Here is a 21,778-nt window from a genome sequence, read left to right on the forward strand (position 1 = left end):
TCCCAAATGAACAGGGCCTATGGACTCTGTTCCTTTTATTGGTATGAGCTCTGGTACCTCATCTGTGACTATGAAATTAATTTCTCCTTAACCAGACACTTTCTTTTATCTCCTCCTCCTGCCTGGAAGGGTGTCCTGCTGTGTCATATTTTCTCTTTCTTAGCTAGCATTAGCCCTGCCCCGTTTCTTGGGGCCATGATAACAGAATAGCTGCTGGGGAACCAGATGTGGTTTATGCGGAAGAGGAGTGTGAATCAGTGAGTCGGTTCATTCATTCTGTCGTCTCCAACTCTTTGCAACCCCATGGACCACAGCACGCCAGGCCTCCCTGTCCATCACTAACTCCCAGAGTTTACTCAAACTCATGTCCATTCAATCGATGATGCCATCCAACCATCTCAACCTCTGTCTGTCTTCTTCTCCTGCCTTCAGTCTTTCCCAGCATCAGGGTCTTTACAGATGAGTCAGTTCTTCACATCAGGTGGCCAAAGTATTGGAGTTTCAGCTTCAGCATCAGTCCTTCCAATGAATATTCAGGACTGATCACCTTCAGGATGGACTGGTTGGATGTCCCTGCAGTCCAAGGGACTCTCAAGAGTCTTCTCCAACACCACAGTTCAAAAGCATCAATTCTTTGGCGCTCAGCTTTCTTTATAGTCCAACTCTCACATCCATACATGACTACTGGAAAAGCCATAGCTTTGACTAGATGGACCTTTGTTGGCAAAGTAATGTCTCTGCTCTTTGCAGAGTGTGAATACAACAGTTTAATATTTTAATTTAATTTCTTCAGAATATTAGTCTCCTTACAAATAGGGAATACCTGAAGGCCAGAAGCCTCGCCCAGAACTTGTAGCATTTATACAGTTATGTTAAAGTCTATTGGATTGTTACTAAAAGTTGCCTATTTTAATATTATGATATTTACTCTTTTCTAACTCTCTCTGAACAGTCTGTACTTTCATAGACCTCATTAATGCTTAATATGTTGTGAGAAATTAAAATCAGTGTGTGCTAGAAGGGTACATTAGGCACTCAGATTCTTGGGGTTATCATTGACACCACTGGTCTGCAGAATAAGAGTAATTTCATAGATTGGAAATCAGTAGGCAGAGAGAGTCTCTGCATGGTGGTACTATACTCTGTTGGAGCTTATATAATACCAGTATTGCTTCAAATAATTCTCCCTTATATTGTTTGATTTTGAATATTTGGCATTTTAAAAACTGGCCCATCTTTTTTTCCATCAGCCTTTCTAAATCTTTGTCTGTTTTTTCTGTCAGTGTTCTTTTCTTCTTTCCTATGTCCCAAGTCACCCTGGGCTCTGTGACCATCACTGAAGGAGTTGGTGGGGAAACTCTGAGGCGACTCTGCTACCCACCGTCACTGCAGGCATTTCTTTCCTGGGAGGCAGTGTAGAGGACAGCTCTGGAGGGACCATGGGCAACTTGGATAGCAAATGTGGCTGGCGCCTTGAGAAGGCCTTGGGCTGTGTGGCCAGAGTCTCCACAGCCATAGGCCTCATAGAAGGAGCTACAGGCAGAGCTGGGCTCCTCGAATAAATCAGGAATATTAACACACAGGAAAGTAGATGCCCGTATGTTGGTGTCCAGCAGCCATCCCCAGGAGAACACTGTCAGCATGGGTTTTGGTTGGTGACATTGTCAACGGCACCCTCCTTGAAACATTCTCTCCTTCTGACTTCTCTGAGGTGGTGGTGGTTTAGTCACTAAATTGCATCTAACTCTTGCGACATCATGGGCTATAGCCCTCCAGGCTCCTCTGTCCATGGGATTCCCCAGGAAAGAATACTGGAGTGGGTAGCCATTCCCTTCTCCAGGGGATGTTCCTGACCCAGGAATTGAACCCGGGTCTCCTACATGGCAGGCAGATAGAATACCTCTGTGATTTTTCTCTAAACTCCCTGGCTGCTCTTTCTGTTGCTGAAAGAATAAGTTTCGCAGCTCTGTCTTTTCTCTTTTCGGTTTTACTCTCTCCTCTCATAAAGCAGCTTCTTTCATACCCCCTGTCCAACTTGCATGTCACATAAAGTTCTATCTCTTGGCCAACCTTTCCTTCAAATTCCATTTGACCCAGCTGCTCATTTGACATTTACAGGTAGGTTTTTTCAAAGGCTTCTTAAGCGTTACATGTGCAGTGACAAATTCATCATCTTCCAATCTGGTCCTCCTGTGTTTTATGTGTTAACAAATGCTACCACCAGTATATTCAGTTATGCAAACCGTGAATCATCCTCAACACTGCCGCCTTCCTTCTAGTCAAATCCACTCCCAAGTCGTGTCTATTTCACCTTTTAAATATCTCCAGAATCTGTCCTGTTTTTTCCTTCTCTACCATTATAATTTGTTTTCAAGCTACTATCATCAGTTTTCTGAACAACTATGTAACTTTTTACCAGCCTCATGTAATTAATTCTCGCCTCCATATCAGTTTCCCACAAAAAATTGTCATTGGCTTTCTGTTGCTGTCAAGAAAAGTAAAACCACCAGAGTCCCGAACATGGACTGCAAAGTGTACAATGCGTGCCACGTCTGCTTGTCCAGTCTGAATGAAGACTTGTCCCCCCTTTCCATGTGGACTGGCTTTGTTTTCTCAGTCATGCCTACTTCTCTGTAATTACAGGGCCTTTGAGAGTGCTGTTTCCCATGCCTGAAACAGTTGCCACCTCCCTTCACTGAAGAGCCTTTCCTTGGAATTCCTGGCTCTTGTAGGAACCTCCACTTCTCTCATGTGTCATTTAAAGCAGCACACATTGAATAATCCTTATTTGTGTGACTGTTTTCTGTACAAGTAGCCTCTGAACTGTGGGGGGTTGGAACCAGTGTTCTTCTCACAGTTTTATGGGTTTAGCACAGGGTCTGGTTCCTGGGCGTTGCTCAGCATCTGTATTTGCTGGACGCATGAGTAGATGGATGGAAGAATGGGTTTCTACACAGACATAAAAGAGTTTAAAGGTAGGCAAGTCTTAATGAGATAGCTATGGCAAGATCTATGAGAACAGGCCCCCAAAGAACAGAAATCATGGATACCACTTTGGTATCTGATGGAGACTGTGGATACCACTTTGGTGATTCATTTTAAACTTTAGGAGAGTACAAGGCAACTCATTTGATAAATGAGCTGACAGAACCATCCAAGTCTAGACCTTCTCTTCCACCTCGCTCACTTGTCCCCAAATCAGACGTAAACCACTTAGCAAGAAATCCAGTGTTTGGGGGATAGTGGTTGGGAAGGCTTTTTTGTTCCGCAGTATCTCCAAACAGATTGGATAGAGTCAGTTTCCAACCATCTGTGCCAAAGGGGAGAAACGTAGAGGGAGTAGTTAGGTTGGCAAAAGGTTCAGAAAATGGATTGCTTTCATATTCCAGGAAATGTAGTGAAAAGCATGAACCACTGGCTTTAAGCTCGGGGGAGATGAGTGGTCAGGTCCGCAGCAACGCCTGTTCAGAGCAGGAGTTTCCTCTCACATAACCCCCCCGGCAACCAGGAAGCCAGCCAGGATGCAGCCGTTGTCACCACCTGTTGTGCTTGGGAGATTAATTATAGACCGTTATTAGTGTGCGCCCTCTGCTTCCTCTTAAATAAAAGCATGTGAGCGCTCCAAGACAGATGTGCCCTCACCAAAATTTTTTTTTTTCCTTCCTCGTTTGCTTGCACAGATTTGTAATTCCCGCAGAAAAGCTCTTGCCAGGAAAGTAGCTTCCATTGGAACTACTTGGCATTGAGAATCTTGTCATCGTCAGCCCAGTGTGATTACAGTCTAAAAATGCAAATGGGATTCTGGGATGAATCAACTGAAGGATGAAATTCATATGAAAAAGTGATGCTGTGTAAAACCCTAATTAGGTGGCATCTGTAATATAGGTTTCAGTAAGCCTTTCTTAAACTGTGAGTTTATTGCCAGCCAGCCAAAGAGGAAGGTGCATACAGAATTCAACCAATATTTATTTATAAAGCTCCCAGTATGTGCCAGGTGTTATTCTAAATGCTTAGGATGGTAGCAGACATTATTACGACAAGATTGTGTTGTAGATTATTGTGAAATTGAAAGTCGTTCAGTCATGTCTGACTCTGTGCAACCCCATGGACTATACAGTCCATGGGATTCTCCAGGCCAGAATACTGGAGTGGGTAGCCTTTCCCTTCTCCAGGGGATCGTCCCAACCCAGGGATCGAACCCAGGTCTCCTGCACTGCAGGCGGATTCTTTACCAGCTGAGCCACCAGGCAAGCCCTTTACAACAAGATTGTGTTGTAGATTGAGACAAGCATCCAAAAAGTTGGTGAGGATGGAGCATAGCTTAGATGGTAAGGAACAAAGTAGAGAATTTTGGAAAGCATTCTCTTTTTAGTCATTTGGGAGTGTTTTAACATAAAGTCTGGTTATTCTTCCAGAGCCTGATAAGTAGAGAACATATATCTTATTTATATGGTAAGAGAAAGACATTAGGAAAAGGAAAATTAGAGTAGACCTCATTCAAAAGTGACAGTTTAAGGAATTTTATCTAATTAAGTGTCTTTAAATTCTGATGTCAGAGAGATGGATTTTTTAAGCCTGAAGTTTTGACACCAAAAAATTATACTTGCTTTGCACACTTTTCTTTTGCCCAAGCTTTCTTTTATTCTAGGAAAACGTTGAAAGTACAGATACCACTGAGTCGGTATAAACTTCCTTTGCATGTATTAAAATTGCTTTGGGAAATAGCAGTTTGATTCTACTATCTGTCTGGATCAATTAAAAAGAGGCTTTGAAAAGTATTTTCCAATTGCTTTCTCTTTCTCTGGTAACCAAAATTCTCGTCTTAACAGGCCTGATCCCTTTCTGCACTTTTCCCTTGTTGGGCTGGTAGCTCTGGTGTCAGCCCCTGAGGTTTTCTCTACTACTATGCAGAATTCAAGCTGTTTGAACGCTGATAGGTACTGTGTAAAAATGCAGGGCTTTGTGGGTCCTATGTGGTGTGTCTCGATCAGATTTAAGCTGTGTGTGATCTGAGTGAGGAGGGATACTACCGACTTTGTGGGTAACCACTCTAAGGCACAGCGTCACGGTTGCCACCATGAGATGGTTGCCCTGCTGTGGTTATTGTAAAAAGGATACCTGAGGAAAGTCACCAGACACCTCGTTCACAGTGTAACGTTTCTAAGGCCCACTTACAGCGAACAACCAACTTGCAGATAGCCACAGATAGAAGCAAAAGGGCCATATTCAGGTAAAGCTCAGTCGTGTTGTCTGTTTCTACATCTGTTTGTATCATCACAATGCATAGTCTCCTTTAGAAGGGTAGTCTGCGGGGATTCTTTAAGCCTGAACAATAAAAGGAGTGTGAGGATATTATCCAAACAGGATCAAATGATTGTGCTCAACACTCGAATCTGAATGGTACCTCTGGTTTCCCAAAACAAAAATTACTGGTTTTATGTGAATAGTTTTCATGTGCAATAGTATACAGGTGGTTTTGTCTGTCCCATATTAATTTACATAAGGAGTCAATTTTATTAAGTGCTTGTTCTGTAGAATTCACTGCATCACTGTCTCATAAATGACTAAATCAAAATAAGGAACATTTTTTTCTTAAATGTTGTAAGCAAAGCGTTACTGATCCCTATTGTCTACATGAGACCTCTTGGCTTAAGATGGATAATAATAGAATATAATGGGAGTTCTTTAGGAATAAGTGTTTTTCTTCTTTTTCATTTCTACCACAGTACCCTCTTTTGTCAGGAAAATGTGCTTTTCTTGGATAGTTTCCAACAGCAGCAGTAAAGAGGCATCAGCAATATCATATCCCTCTCGATTCAGATTTGGCTGATGTGCTATAATAGATAGCAAGGGGAGAGACATGGCTATGTACATTCACGTTATTTCTCCCTTTTTGTGCATCTGAGCCTTATGTGAGCAGTCTGAATCCGCAGTAATTTACAGATAGTCCCCTGGCACCGAGCACAGATACAGCCTTCTTCCCACAGACAAAAAGAGGACCAGTGATGAGGATGTATGGAAAATTGTGAAAGGTTGCACTGGCAGTTTAGGTTGAGTTATAGAAGCATCCTTTCTAGGACAGTGTGTTCAAATGAAAAAAACTATTATAATGGGCAGTTAGGTGCTGTATGTGTGTCTCCAGAATGTTAGAACGTGTTGGAGAGAAACATTGATCTGAATTATGTGTCGGTTTTCAAATTGCTTTACCTTACAGAAGCAAAATGATGACGAAATTAAATAGTTGCGGCTCTAGTTCGCCACAGTTTGTCAACAAGCTCTCATGAGATGTTTACAGGTGCTCTTAAAAGTTTAGAGGACTGGGGCTAAAACTTCTTAAATTTTATGTCTTTGATGCCTTTACTTATGCCGTTAATCAAATAAACAATGACATTGTGTCTGAGAACTGACATTGTCTCTTCAAACATTAGAGATTTGGAAAACAACCTTTTGATAGCTATCTTTCTATAGCTGAAAGAGAAGTGCTGTAGAGAACTGGGTTCAAATTCTAGTTAGTAAGTTTTAAGAATTATTTTCTTAATTACAAGTGACCTTCTTGAACTTTGGTTTTCTCATCCTTATTTATTGGCTTGTTGGCCATGCTGCACATCTCATGGGATCTTACTTTCCGTACCGTAGATTGAACCCAGGCCCTCGGCAGTGAAAGCACAGAGCCCTAATCCCTGGGCCACCACGGAATTCCCTCCATATTTACACTAGTGTCTATAATACCTCCCTGGGGACGCTGTCATGATAAGTCATTATGATGGAAGGTTCTACTAATAGAGTGAAGTTAGGAGGCCCAGTAAATGTTCTACCTTTTACAAGGTATTATATGCTAAGTACTGATCATATGTTTAAATCAGTTGAATTTTTTGTAATGTTGAATGATAGAGGTTGTGGGGTCGTATTTACCTAATCAGAATATTGTTAAATAGCGTTCTCGGTGTTCATCCTGAAAAAAATCACAACTGGTTACTTGTATCACTGATAAAATAATTTTATTACTTTGAGAGGTGTACCAATCCAGTTTTTTAAATATTGTTGCCTCACGAGGGTTTGCTTTAAAAAAAAAAAAAAAAGTTTCTCATCAGAGAGTTGGTTGTAGTTAACTATGTGATTACATGTTAGGATAGTCTTAAATTCTTAAACTGACCGCTCACTACTTACAGCCTGTAATTTAAAGTACTATCCATTCTTGGTGACCTGCTATAGAAATTAACCTATATTGATGAAACAGTATTTGTAATCACCTAAATAATCTCTCATCCCATATCTTATTAAAAAGTTATTCATTTACTTAAGAGTCTTAAATTTTATTTGAAATATAGGAGTTAGTCTCATAGTTAGAAAAACGGAGATAGGAAGGTTGAAAGACTCCCAAGAATCACAGTTTTAACAGGATTAGAACTTCATGGCAAGCAAGTGACAAGAAAGAGTCATAGTTAGTTCTAACCATCTGGAAGGCATACATTTGAAGATTTTTAATCCTAGTTCTGACCCTAACTACTTGGCTTTAGGTGGATCAATAACCTTTCTGTGAAAGTCTTCATTTCTATAAAAAAGATGCAGTGCCTGTTAGACCTCCTCACAGCATAACTGTGAGAAGAAAATAAAGTAATACAAAAGCTTTTACTCAGCCACCCTAAAGGAGACAGACCTTGAAGATCTGGCTTCTCCCATTGAACCCTGTAAGTGACCCTTAGGAACATTTCTTCAAAGAACTTGACCTTTCAGCTTAATTCTAGGAACCAAACCGTGGCACCAGAATACTTCAGAACAAAATCACTGATACTTTTTATAGTTGCCGAGAAAAGAATAATTACTTTTCTGTTATTCTTTGTTCTATTGAGCTGTGATCCTCAGAGCTTTCAGCTGAAGGCTAATTATTGATCTGATATACATTGTAATTTTTAATGTGCACATTTTTAAAAAAAGAAGAGTCTTACATTTTTTCTAATAGAATTATTCTTTATCTTGAAAACTGGGCATATGATGGTGCATGGTAGACCGACATAGTGTCTAATATACACTCTCCAAAAATAATTTTGTAGGACACTGTTTATTCTGTGGAGGACCTTTGTCACCTTTTCTCTCTTTTTTTAGGAAAAAACCTGGCTTTAACACAATAGAAAAGAAACATTTGAAATCTGAACACATTTTTATTGTTAGGGAAGTTATAAGCAAGAAATAAAAATCTATATAAGAAAGACATTCTTGGGCTATTCTGTCATTTAAAATTATGCAGGTGATGAGAAGGATGATAAGAACAAGAATCAAATGTGGTTCTCATCCATTCTGAGTATAAATAGTAGTTCTGTTCATTCTATGTCAGTCCATCCTAAAGGAGATCAGGCCTGAATATTCATTGGAAGGACTGATGCTGAAGCTGAAACTCCAGTACTTTGACCACCTGATGTGAAAAACTGACTCATTTGGAAAGACCCTAATGCTGGGAAAGATTGAAGGCAGGAGGAGAAGGGAATGACAGAGGATGAGATGGTTGAATGGCATCACGACTCAATGGACATGAGTTTGAGTAAACTCTGGGAGCTGGTGATGGACAGGGAGGCCTGGTGTGCTGCGATTCATGGGGTCGCAAAGAGTCAGACATGACTGAGCGACTGAACTGAACTGAACTGATTGAACCATTATTAGTTACATATAATTAGGTTTTTAGTTTTTTGTTTTAAATCGAAAGAACCAACTGCTGAATTTGACATACCTATCTACGCCCATAACTTGTCTATTCCAAAAACAACTTGAGGGTGGCTTATGATAAAATCAAAGGTAAAATAAAACCCCCAAATTAGAAGTACAAATTTAAAAGAACTTCTCTTTGGTTTGCTTTTCATTGCAATCTGTGGTTCCTTTCTTGTTATAAGTGTTTACTTAGCGACTTTAAATTTACTTTTGATTGGTATTCACCTCTAAGTCATTGATTGTTCGTATCGCTTTGAGTGACCTGTGGTGCATGATGCAGTCTGCTTGTGTTCAGATCCCAGCATCTTCCCTCATTCATGCACACGGTCACCGGTTAAAGTAGAAAGGATAGTTGTTGTTGTTGTTTTCAGTAAAAAACTATTGCAAATAAGGAAGGAGGTCCAGCGTGAGTTGAGTTCAACTTCGCTGAAAGGAAAAGCAGGAGGCCTTGTTTTAAAGGCTGGGCCGCATTAAGGGAAAGGCACTGAGGCGGGTGAGGTGGTCAGTCCAGGGGACTAGGCCGTCTGGATTTGTTGACTGGCACCTCTCCAGAGGAGAAGCAAACTGGTCCGATCTTTATGACAGGAGGCAGTGATGGAAACTAGAGCAAGGCAGCCACTGGCCAAGAACTAGGGCAGAATTATCTCCTTGACGTGAGAAGACGGTTCTGGGTGGAAGATTTACAATGCAGAGAGGCAGAGGAAGGATTTATAATTGGCAGCCTTCTAAAGTAACTGCACTAAGAGGGGTTCAGGAGCCGATCTGCACACTGCCAGGCTTTGGCTGGAATGATTGGTGAAGACCAGTGATTGCTACGTAGACCTTGGTTTGCCTCATCTGTGAAATGAGGATGATAGTAGTACTTGTATCATGGGAATATGTTTTAAGGATCGAAGGAGTTATACTGTACATGTGAAGTTCTTAGAGCAGTGCTTGCTCATAGTAAGCTCTCAGCAGATGCTAGTTACTACTCCTACTATCTTTAAAGGAGTATCTCTGTATCGTATTAGGGCTTCCCAGGTGGTGCTTGTGGTAAAGAATCCACCTGCCAACGCGGTGGACCTGGGTTTGATCCCTGGGTTGGGAAGATCCCCTGGAGTAGGAAATTGCAACCCACTTCAGTATTCTTGTGTGGAAAAATCCCATGGACAGAGGAGCTCTGGCGGGCTACAGTCCATGGAGGTCACAAGGTCACACAGAGTCACACTGGTCACACAAGGTCCCACAGAGTCACACAAGGTCACACTGAGCACGCACACGCCTATCATTGGATTGTTTTCATTATTAAATAGTATAATACACATAAAATATTGAGAACCATGCCTGGCGCATAACAACAATTCAGTAGCGGTTGGCTGGAAATAGTAGTAGCAGCAGCAGCTATGTGTGTGTGTTAGCTGCTCAGTCGTGTCCTACTCCTTGCAATCCTGTGGACTGTATCTGCCAGGCTCCTCTGTCCATGGAATTCTCCAGGCAAGAATACCGGAGTGGGTTGCTATTCCCTTCTCCAGGAGATCTTCCCAACCCAGGGATCAAGGCTAGGTCTCCCGCTTTACTGTCTGAGCCGCCACGGAAGCCCACAACAGCTGCTCTAGTAGCCACTAATATCTTCCAGTGCTGAATTACTCATACCTCAGGATGATCAAATAGAAGGGAATCTTGAATTTATTATTATTTCTGTTAGAACAGAATGGGTCTGTTTTGTAACATTAGTAATTCAGAGATAGGAAAATATTCATGAGTAGTCTTGTACGTGATTATAAGATCTTGAAGCATTATTAATATTTTGCTAGTATATTTCTTGAGTTTTGGATACAGAGGTTACATCTCCAGCACTTATGTGGCTTAACCTTCTTGCTGTGCAACCTTCAACATCTCCCAGCCTGTATCCTTCTAACCAAAATAAAAGTGAACCTAAGTAATTACAAAGCCTGTTAAGAAATGAAGCAGTTTGTTCAAATAGAAGAAATAGTGTATACAAAAGTAATGATAGAGACTGAATCATGTTTCTGTAATTTTTCTAATTTTAAGATATTTCTTTGATGTGTATTTGAATCTCCTTGCAACACAGAAGTGAAAAAAGAGGTTCAAATTTCACAATTGTGGTGCTGACCAGTAGGTTTAAAGGAACTCAGACGATCTCTGTACATGTTTGTGGAGTCTCTTGATTCCAACACTGTGCAGTAATAATCCATAGAGTATGAATTGTTAAATGGGCTCAGTCTCTATATGTATTGGGTACATTACCAATCACAGCACATAACTTCACTGCATATCGATTTTCATTAAGAAAGTGGAATGCATAGATCAACAGATCCCCATTATCCTTAATTTGCAGTTTTTATCAATCAAATCTTGTTGTCAGTATATTTAATAGTGGAAAATAGCAACTTAGATAAGGGGCTGATAACTGGAAAAGAAAGAATAACTTGAATTAACGTTAATTTCTTCAATGCTCTACATAAAAATTTTAAAGGGAGAACAACCAAATATATGTATTAAAACCACCCTTTATTCACTCTGTCTTTGAAATTAATACTTTAATTCTGTTAAATTAATAATTTAATAAAGTAATTCTGGAAATTAAATATTTAATTATGCATATAGCAAAAATGGTCAAAACTAACTCCTACATTTTAAAATCAAATGCTTTGAAATATTTTACTCTTTCTGTGGAAGTGTTTAAAATATTGCCTTTTAACTGTGACAGTACTAGAAATATTACTCATAAATTTATTTTAATAAATAGGATTTAGCATTGTTTTACAAATTGGATTATATATGGGATTTTATAAATAGCATTTAGAAGAGAGTCATAGGAAAATGTTCAGAGTACTTACGTTCTAGACTTAGCCCTTGCATTCACCTGGCACCCCGCATTTGACAGATAACCTCGCCTCACTGGACCAGTAGTCCTTCTTCAGTCATAGAGCCCATGCTTTTACAAGTTATTTCTTCTTCATTAGCAGCAGTTTAATTTGAATTTTGTGTCTTTCTTTCTTTCACAGTCTGATACGTACTTCTGCATGTCAGTGCGTTTGCCAATGGATGAGGAAGCCTTCGTGAGTAAGTATTAATTGGATGGTGCAGAGGGGTGGGCTGTGGAAGGAAAGGCAGCTATTTGAGATCAGTGAAGCCTTCTCTGTGATAGTTATGAGCGCGTTAATCTTCTACTGTCAGTTTCTGAAGCGCATTGATAATGCCTAGTGCAGAAACACTACTAGTGAGCCACTGAGAGACAAGCGTACAGACTGTATCTGGAGAGACTCATGAGGAATGGCAGTTAAGGGGCTGCATGCCGATGTGGATGGCCGCCAGTACCATGTGGCCCGTTTATGGGGGATTGGCTTTCTGTCTGTGGCTGGATGCTTCATTCCGCTCCACTCAATGAACCCTCTATTTACCTGCTGGTTCATGCTGTAAATCGACTGCACTTAGAATCAGCATTGGGGGATATAAGATCTTACCTGTCTGACAGGTGGATGGGTACGAAGGGATGGAAGAAGTAGAGAATAAGAGGAGGGAAAAGCAGGAGGGCGGGAGAGGGGAGGACAGACTCTGCTGTCTATACAGTCAGAGGACACTTAAATGACAGCTCCTTCCCCAGCTGAGCCTTTCAGTCAGACGGGGAATGTGACGGAGCACCATCGCTTTTCATCTGGGTAGTTTTATTTTAAACATCCTTTATGACAGACTTTGAGCTGTTTGGGGAAGGTGTGTGATTGGCAAGTTATTCATGGATTTGCCCCGCTTCCTTTACTTTTCTGATTTGAGAAGTTGATTTTGAAGAGAAAGTGATGCTAATGAGAGTTTGTACTTTGGTGCCTTAAAACTAATCTTCAAGTGGGCTGTCTGAAATGGCGATCATGTGAATTACAAAATGTGTATAGTAGCCTTGGGGCCATCGGAGGATGAACTTTCCTGAGGCGTTCTTCACCAAAAAATACATTACAGATCTTCAAAACCAGAACAACATGCATCGGTGTTTTTCACACATTTTGGTGGCAGTCACAACAGAAAATACAACTTGTATCGACACTCTCTAAACAAAACTTGCTCCATAGTTAATTCCTAAAGATAAGTCAGACCTTGGAAACCTGAGCGTTGCCTGACTGACATTCCTTTGTGTAATCATTGAATATTATTAGGAAAAAAGTTAGAAAGTTGGTGCTTCCAGATCCTGAACTTTAAAGGGACAAAAGTAGTTTTTAAGTTTCTAGTTGTCATGCTTTGAGTAACACTAAAAGTGGTTTAGGATATAAATTCATAATTAAAGTACTAACAGTAAAGCTTCCCTCAATCATATCCACATATTTGACAGCCTAGGAGAAAATAATGTTTGCTAATAAAGAGAAACTGTCCCTGAAGTTTTTCTTTACTAATTTTGTATGTTCTTTGTCCGAGATTTGATTGCTCCTGTTTTTGAAGAGAAGGCCACTCTACACACCTGTGTAAATATGGTAGTCGTGTTTTAGAGCATTATTACAGGTCTCACATTAATAGGTTCCTGGTTTGTTTCTGGAGGTAGTGGTAAATGATGTCAGAGCTGGTGACTTGAAGGCCTATAAATATATATCCTGGAATGTGTTATTGCTCTCCTAATAGAAATGTGTTTACTTTCACATAACTTTTAAGTTGAAAGCACAAGTCAGTATATTCAGTCAAGAAAAATATTCACAGGAAACACATAAAGGGCTATATTAGAACCAGGGTATTAAACGTTTGTCTGTTTTTCTTAGGCAACTTAAAGGATCTTATAAGAATTATAGCTACTGGGTTGGACAAAAAGTTCATTCAGGTTTTTCCATCAGGTGTTAACAAAAAACCCAAATTAACTTTTTGGCCAACACAATGTCTTCAGTATTTCTTCTTTATTGCTGGGAGGACTGCATGAAGACTAATCATTTTGTCACCTGTTTAAAACATGATTATCTTCAGTGTTAATCCTTTAATTTACCACCCCCAGGAGATTTTTGGTTGCCATTGTTTAAATAATTCAGCAACCACGGAAGTTTAGGTGTAGGCAAAATAGAACTGGAAAACTGAAAACCAAAGAGAAGTACCAAACAATTATTTATATATTTGCATGTGTAATCTCATTAATTCTTAGGACGACACTGTCAGTTGTCCTGTTTTTATAGAGAAATGGAGATAGGAACATCTGTGTCTGTGGTGTAAGCAGGTCCTAAGACAATAGTCAGTCCTATTAAAGGAATACGTGTTCCTAGAGTCAACCCACCACCAGCAATCGTTTCCTGAGGACTTGCCAGACACTAAGATACTGAAAACTAAGCATATCTGAGCTATTTTACAGAAGAAGAAGCAAAAGTTCAGAGAGGTTAAGGGCCATGCCCAAGCTTTTTACGGTATGGGTGATGCTTTACCTGAATGCCGTTTAAATCATAACAGATGTAGGTGTGGGGATGATGACACAGGGAACAAAGGGGAGAAGTTATCAAATGGACAGAAGGAGCTGAAATACAGCAGAAGCGCGTCGCTGTCTTCCCCACAAGAGAAACAAGTATTCCGTAATTCCTTCCTGGGAACACTCTGGGCAGTTCTGCGAAAAAGGTAAACTGCAAACTGTCTTACAAAATAAAACCCAGGACACAAGAAGATGTAAACATTTGCAGAAGGAAAAGCACTTGGATATACAGATTATATGTTGGAAGGGTAATTGTACATAATGTATCCTGATTCCCAAAGTGAAAGGTTTACTTGTGGGGTAACCAAGGCTTTTCCGTGAATGAAACTTTGACCTTTTTGTGGATTGTCTGAAATTCTGGGTCTCGGGGTACCTTCTCAGAAGATTAAATTTGGTTGAAAATGAATATTTGTAAAGACCTATAAAAACTTTGTTCATTTAAGACAGTTAAAAAAAATATTTTATATTTATATTTTATTTTTATATTTATATGTAATATATTTAAAATATTTAAAAATATGAAATAATGTTTATAGTTTATATTTATAAATATGTATATATTATACTTTGTTTTCATTATTTGTGCTGTAAAAATTTTTGAATGCTACAGGGCAGGAATAGAGACACAGATGTAGACAATGGACTCGTGGACACAGTCGGGGAAGGAGAGGGTGGGACTGAGAGAGCAGCCTTTGACATTTATACACGACCACGTGTAAAGCAGCCAGTCAGTGGGGAGCTGTGTGTAACACAGGGAGCCCAGCCCAGTGCTCTGTGATGACCTAGAGGGGTGGGCAGTGGGGAGATGTGTGCAAGGGAGCCTCAAGTGGGGGGCTTTATATGTGTACATGTAGCTGATTCATGTTGTACAGCAGAAACTAGCACCTAATTATAAGCCAATTATAGTCCAATTAAAAAATAATAAAAAAAAATTTAAAAGCCACTCAGAAACTGCTTGCCTAATACATGAGTGGTTACTAAAAAAAAGTGTTTTGTTTGCCCATTTTCTAAGGCAATATATTGAATAGTAGGCAGTTTACTCTTTTGTCTTAAGTTATACTTGTTTGAATATATGGAAATAATTGTTTTTTTTTTTTTAAGAAAAACCACTTGTCCATAAATCAGCAAATTTTAAAAAATCCTATTATATGCCAGTTATTGGGCTAGCCCTGGGGATGTGGTATGTTACAAATTCAAGGAAATCACAGCCTGGCAGGATTCTAGGAGACAAGAATACAAATGTTACAACATAGGAAAAGGACTTTCTCCTTTGCTTTTCAAATTTCTGAAGAAATTCACAAAAGGCAGACTGTTTATGAGGACTGAGACAAACTCTTCCGATAGTGGTAAAACCCAAAATTACATTTGAGTAATTTTTAATTTTGGCTTTATGCTTGTATGACTAATTGTGTATCATGTAAATAAACATATTTCTTAATTTTGAGAGGATACCATCATAGTTGTCATGAAATTTTATGTGCATATGCCTGTAATATATACATATAAGCCTACCCAACATGCTTGATGTGTTTATATGTTGGCATTGAATTATTAAATATGAATAAAAGTAAGTATTTGAGAAAATACTCTAATGAAGATAAGTATAATTCTTATATTTTGAACAAAATCATAGTTTCCCCTAGAACATTGCTTTTGTTTTTGTTTTTTTTTTAATAAAGAGCCACAGAATTGGAACGGGTGAGGGTATGAGAAAATCTACATTTGATCATTGAACTGTGATGCTGTCTAAAAGGTGTTTTATAGACACTCAGAAGAATTGGCTCTGACAGCAGCCCAATCAGCCAAGAAATTTGACTGTCATCTTCATCCACTTGCTTTCCCTCACATGGATGACCAGTAAATAAATGTGTCTTTTCCTTAGTGAGTGATGGCAGGTCCCTATCTATCAAATTGCACTGTACAAATGAGATAGCACTGTTGAATTTAGAAATAGACAAAAATTCATCTAATAATGCATTGCCTTTTGTCTTCTCGGGCTTTTCTGTTGAATGTAGAACACAGCAAAATTGCACAGTTAGATTCGAACATTTCCAAATGTGAGCTTTCTTAAACAAAGCACATGTTAAGGTGATATTGGGGTACTTCAAAAACCCCAGGCACGGTCTAATTTTGATCGTGTTTATGGGTCAGCTATATAGTATGACTGTAAAGACCAAGGTTTGGCAGGGTACAGTGCTCATTTACCCATATTTTGTGGCCTTGGCAGCAATAAATACTGAATAGAAGGGTGTGTGTGTGTGTCCGTCCCCAAGCAATTACTCTGTCACCTTTCTGCTTCCCATTAGTTCACTGCACATGCCCTCCCTTCTCTCTTCACCTAGGGTTTTCTGCAACATGAATAATTTAGTCTCCGTCTTCCACATGACCATTGGGGACCTTGCAGTAGGCACCCTCAGAGGCTATTTTAGTTTCTTAGTGAAAGCTACTTGGAGAGAGCTGAAATAGCACAAATAAGATGCAGTGTACTGGAGGTCTGTGATGAGTGGATAAAATCTCACTCACTTGCTCCTCATCGTGAATGAGAAACTGTTGCTATATACTCTGTCTCAGCATATTTTTTGAATGTCTTCTATCGTTGGTCACCCAAATACCCACATTTCCAACTTGACAACCCCCAAAATTCCAGAGTTTTGTCAGGTAGTAAAAAAAAAATGAAGAGGAGTAGGAACCATTTCATTATATTTTATGAAACTGAGAGTTAGAAATGTCTTCAATTTGATGCATCTAGAGGTCTCGAAAAAGTAACTGACAGGTTGACAAAGCTGTTTTAATGCCATAATATCAAAATGCCACCCCTCCTCACCTCCCCAGAAAATGGCCAATTCTTAAAGCCCAGGGTTGAATCAGGTTTGATATGTAAAACGTCCTTCAATGTCTGTGAGTTCTTGGCATTTTGACAGTCATTTGGAAGTAGCCATTTCACCTATTGCAGTGGGAACAATTTCAGTGGCCAGCTCTAAAAAGGCCAATGTGAACTATTTCAGTCAGAAAAAAAAAAAAAAAATCTCATGAGAGAGATGGCAGGGTTTGATCTGGATCTGGGAAGATGGTCGGTTTGGATCTGCAGAGGGAGGAGAATGTTCTAGCTGCCAACCATATGAACACTCAATTTTCGGAGCATACTGGGCTCACACGTGAGCCTCACCTCTTGCAGGCTGCATGGCCGTGGGCGGTCACTCAGCCTCTCTTTCCCCCAGCCTCATCTGTTAAGGGAGGAAGGACCAGACTCACAGGGCCGTTGTGAACGGTGAGTGAGCCATGCACAAGGTAGAAGGTGAAAGTGTTAGTCGCTCAGTCGTGTCCTACTCTTTGTGACCCCATGGATGCGAGAGTTGGACTATAAAGAAAGCTGAGCACCGAAGAATTGATGCTTTTGAACTGTGGTGTTGGAGAAGACTCTTGAGAGTCCCTTGGACTGCAAGGAGACCCAACCAGTCCATCCTAAAGGAGATCAGTCCCGGATGTTCATTGGAAGGACCGATGCTGAAGCTGAAACTCCAGTACTTTGGCTACCTCATGAGAAGAGTTGACTCATTGGAAAAGACCCTGATTTTGGGAGGGATTGGGGGCAGGAGGAGAAGGGGACGACAGAGGATGAGATGGCTAGATGTCATCACCGACTCAATGGACGTGAGTTTGAGTAAACTCCAGGAGTTGGTGAGGGACAGGGAGGCCTGGTGTGCTGTGGTCCATGGGGTCGCAAAGAGTCGGACACGACTGAGCGACTGAACTGAACTGGACTGTTGCCCACCAGGTTCCTCTGTCCATAGGATTTCCCAGGCAAGAACACTGGAGTGGGTTGCCATTCCCATCTCTGGGGGATCTTCCCGACCCAGTGATCAAACCCAGGTCTCCTGCATTGCAAGGAGATTATTTACTGTCTAAGCCACCAGTGAAGCCCGCAGGGTTAGCCTTCAGTCAGGGTTAGTGGGTGTGGTTACTAGGTAAGAAGGGCAGCCAGTAAGAGCTCAGACTGGATGTTGGAGGTTGTCTTGTTGGAATCATGGAAGGTGTCGAAGACTGCTGGAGAATTCTGGAAAGGCAATAAGGGGACTGTGGGTTTGCTTTCCTAGGAAATTAATAGGGGGGTGTTATAGAGATGACATTACAAAAACAGGGCTTAATGAAGCTTATGCTGTTTTATCTTGCACAGCTTGACTGATACTATTTATTGACTGTTTAGTTGGTTCTGGCATATACCAGAAAGTTTCCTTTTAAAAGGTATATCATCTAGAAGTTTAATTCTTTTTGGTGCTGAAATTCCTTTATTCGGCGGTAAGGATTGTTTCACTTGAAATTTGCACTGGATTTATAGGCTCACTCAGGTGTCTTATTTCTTGGTTAATTTGGCAACAGTAGCTTAAAGTCCTCATAAGACACATTAAGGATTCTTTCTGAATTGTACATCATGGTCCAAGCTAGCGAGAGCTAACGACAACTTTTCCATTAAACTTTCTGATTAAAAATGTTCAAGCGGAGGTCTTTATTTTAGTGTAGAATTGCTTTATGGTTTGTGGGAAGCTGGCAGGAGATAATATAATATGCCATTGCTGTGAGTTTTCAGCAAGCTGCCAAATGGACTCTGCTGCTGTGAGCTTTACAATTGTCTGAACCTTTCTCGCCCAACTGCAAGATTATGAACATTAAAGCTGATCATATCCTACACTTAAATTGCCATTTTTGCATTATCTTCAGTTCCTATGAATGGTTCTTGAATTATAACCTTTTTTTGGAAAGCAAATGTTTATGGGAATGATATTAAGGGCCAGGAATTTTAATTATGACAACTTTTGTACATTATTGTTTCTTGAACCTCATGCCTACTTTTCTCAATATTGAAAATGGCTTGAAAGCAGTAGGATTATTAGAAAACTGACTCTATCACAGACGTGAATCACCAGGGGGCCCATTGGTATGCTTGCTTTAGACCTGAGCCCTAAAATGAGTTTAGGTGATACAGCTAATTTTGTCTGATATAATATAGTGCTCCAGTGATCTCAGTGATTAAATCGGTGATCTGATTTAATAAAACAATTCTAAAGGGTCAACTGATTTTTGCCTTCAAAAGGTTTTATTTATTTTAAAAGAAATCTTGTTTTTACTGTTTATCCTGTACATTTGAAAGAGCTAGATAATCCGAGTTAAATAAGTTAACTAAACTCTTGAGGATGCTCACATAATAGGACATAGTCAGCCACTGAAAGTGTTGACTGTTGTCAAGATTACCTCTCATTCACATGTGAAATTTTGCAAAGATACACTTGCCTGGAATAGCCTCTGTAGATTCAAATAAGATACTGCTGGGCTAAAAGGCAGAACTGATCTAGGGTTGACCATGAGCACCTGTATTTTAAATCAGCTCCATAGGGTGATTCTAAAGCATAGCACTAGCTGAAAAGGACTGTTGACAAAAATTGTTTAATAGCATGTAGAAATATCCACAGTACGTGAAATAAGCTGTTTACTGCATATAATATGATTCCACTAGGAGAAAAAAGAAACAAAGTTAACAGTTTTCTCCGATGACATATACAGGCAATAATTCAGGAACGCCTAATCTCTGGAGATTCAAAATTGCATTTGCAAGTCAATTCTTCTTTATTTGACAGGTTAATTATCCATGTCTATAGTATTTCTTGGAGAAGGAAATGGCATCCCACTCCAGTGTTCTTGCCTGGAGAATCCCAGGGACAGGGGAGCCTGGTGGGCTGCCATCTTTGGGGTCACACAGAGTCGGACACAACTGAAGCGACTTAGCAGCAGCAGCAGCATAGCATTTCTTAGACATGGATAAGTAGAGTCCCTTGGACTGCAAAGAGATCAGACTGGTCCATCCTAAAGGAAATCAGTCCTGAATGTTCATTGGAAGGGCAGATGCTGAAGCTGAAACTCCAATGCTTTGGCCACGTGCTGTAAGAAGCTGACTGAATGGAAGAGATCCTGATGCTGAGAAAGACCAAAGGCAGGCGGAGAAAGGGACGGCAGAGGATGAGATGGTTGGATGGCATCACCGACTCAATGGACATGAGTCTGAGTAAACTCCAGGAGTTGGTGATGGACAGGGAGGCCTGGCGTGCTGCAGTCCGTGGGGTCGCAAAGAGTCGGACACGACTGAGCAACTAAACTGGACTGACTGACTGATTGTATTTCAGAAGTGCCTTCCTTTGCTCCCATTTCCAGTGGCCTTTGGGGGTAGGTTATATGTGTACATTGTTATCTCCTAAATTGCATATTGCTCCACTTGGCTATGTGGGTTCTTTGAAATATTTCCACGCCCTGAGTCTGGCAGATACATCAGAATTTGACATGCAGACCTGGATATCCTCTTTGGAAAGGAAAAATGGAGAGAAAGCCAAATATTAGATGAAATTCTCTCCTAGATCACATTTTTAGAAAATGTTATGGCCCTGATTGTAGTCTGATGTGAGCTAAAAGAGGCCATAAATCCTGAACGAGCTCATGCAGTTAGAACAAATTTTGCTTAGAACTCCAGAAAAGAGGCCTCGTTCTCTGTCTGCTCGGGATGTTGCCCACACACATACTTTCAAGTCTTTCATTTCAAATGGCACTATTCTCCCAGAAATCCTCCAGCCTATGCACTTTCAGTATCATCACATTTCCTTTAATTGATGTTCTCGAGTCACTATTTCTGGAGTCTTAGGCCTTCGAACGTATTTGTTTTCTAGCCCTTACTGACACTTCCTTGCCTGTAAAATTTTCCCGGGTCTTATCCATCAGGCAGTCTGAACTGCTAACACCTACCGGGGCTGAAGAACCACTTCCACTTAAGCAACTGTCATCTTATTACTGAGTTAGAAGAGTCAGTGGCACTTTTAATCTTATCGGGTGTAATTTTCCCTTGCATTCGCACAAGGCTGTGTTTTTGCCTGTTTGTCACCATCTCAGGGCCGCCTTTATTCTGCCTGTCAGAATTGCACCCTTAAAGGTGCAGCTGTTTTCATTATTATCCTCTACCTCTCTTTCCCTTGGATCCTTTATTTCTTTCCGTATATGTTCGGAAAAGAAGAAAGCAGGGGGAATTTAAAGTGTGATTTTTAACGATTTTTCCATAGTCTGATTTTGTGCAGTGTTGAAATCTCTAGCATAGTTTTTTGTGTATCCTGTGCTCATGGACCTTATTCTTATTCCCTCGGGGTGGGGGGGTCTTCTCTTGCAAAGTCAGGGCTAATAAGCAGGAGTGGTGCAAACCCAGGAAATGAACCTGTCAGCCTGATCTTTTCCCAGTTGACCTCTGCCCAGTACTTGCAGCAGGCCCTTCAGTGACATTGTCCGACTCTTGCTTTATTTTTGCTCTGTTTTATGGCATCTACTGTTTGGTTTAGATTTACACTTGGATATGCCATTCCTTTTGCTGGATGTGTTTTTCATTTCAACTTGGAGTGAATTGTGCTTTGAGTTTTCATTATATGAACAGTTTGACAGTGTTTTTTTTTTTTTTTTTCTTCAGGAGATGAGGAAGATGGCTAGTTGTTTGTTTTCACTCTGTACCAATACTTTACTTGGCATTTAAATTAGATCCTGAGTTTCTGGAGAATGTATGAGTCAGTGAGAATCAGTTTTTATGAGATGGAACTCTGAGCGATTTTCTTTTACTAGCACTTAAAGATATTG

The 21,778-nt window shown here is 40.2% G+C and overlaps 1 protein-coding gene across 12 annotated transcripts in view; it reads left to right on the forward strand.

Moving 5' to 3' along the window:
• PAM (peptidylglycine alpha-amidating monooxygenase) overlaps window positions 1–21,778 on the forward strand; it is a 165,597-nt gene that overhangs the window by 26,411 nt on the left and 117,408 nt on the right. For all 12 annotated transcript variants that reach the window (XM_061152083.1, XM_061152084.1, XM_061152085.1 and 9 more), the window contains exon 3: window positions 11,709–11,766. In XM_061152083.1, the coding sequence (XP_061008066.1) occupies window positions 11,709–11,766 (58 nt within the window). The remainder of the gene's footprint in view (window positions 1–11,708; window positions 11,767–21,778) is intronic.

This window comes from Dama dama, chromosome 9 (genome assembly GCF_033118175.1).
Source record: "Dama dama isolate Ldn47 chromosome 9, ASM3311817v1, whole genome shotgun sequence".
Classification (NCBI taxonomy): Eukaryota; Metazoa; Chordata; class Mammalia; order Artiodactyla; family Cervidae; genus Dama; species Dama dama.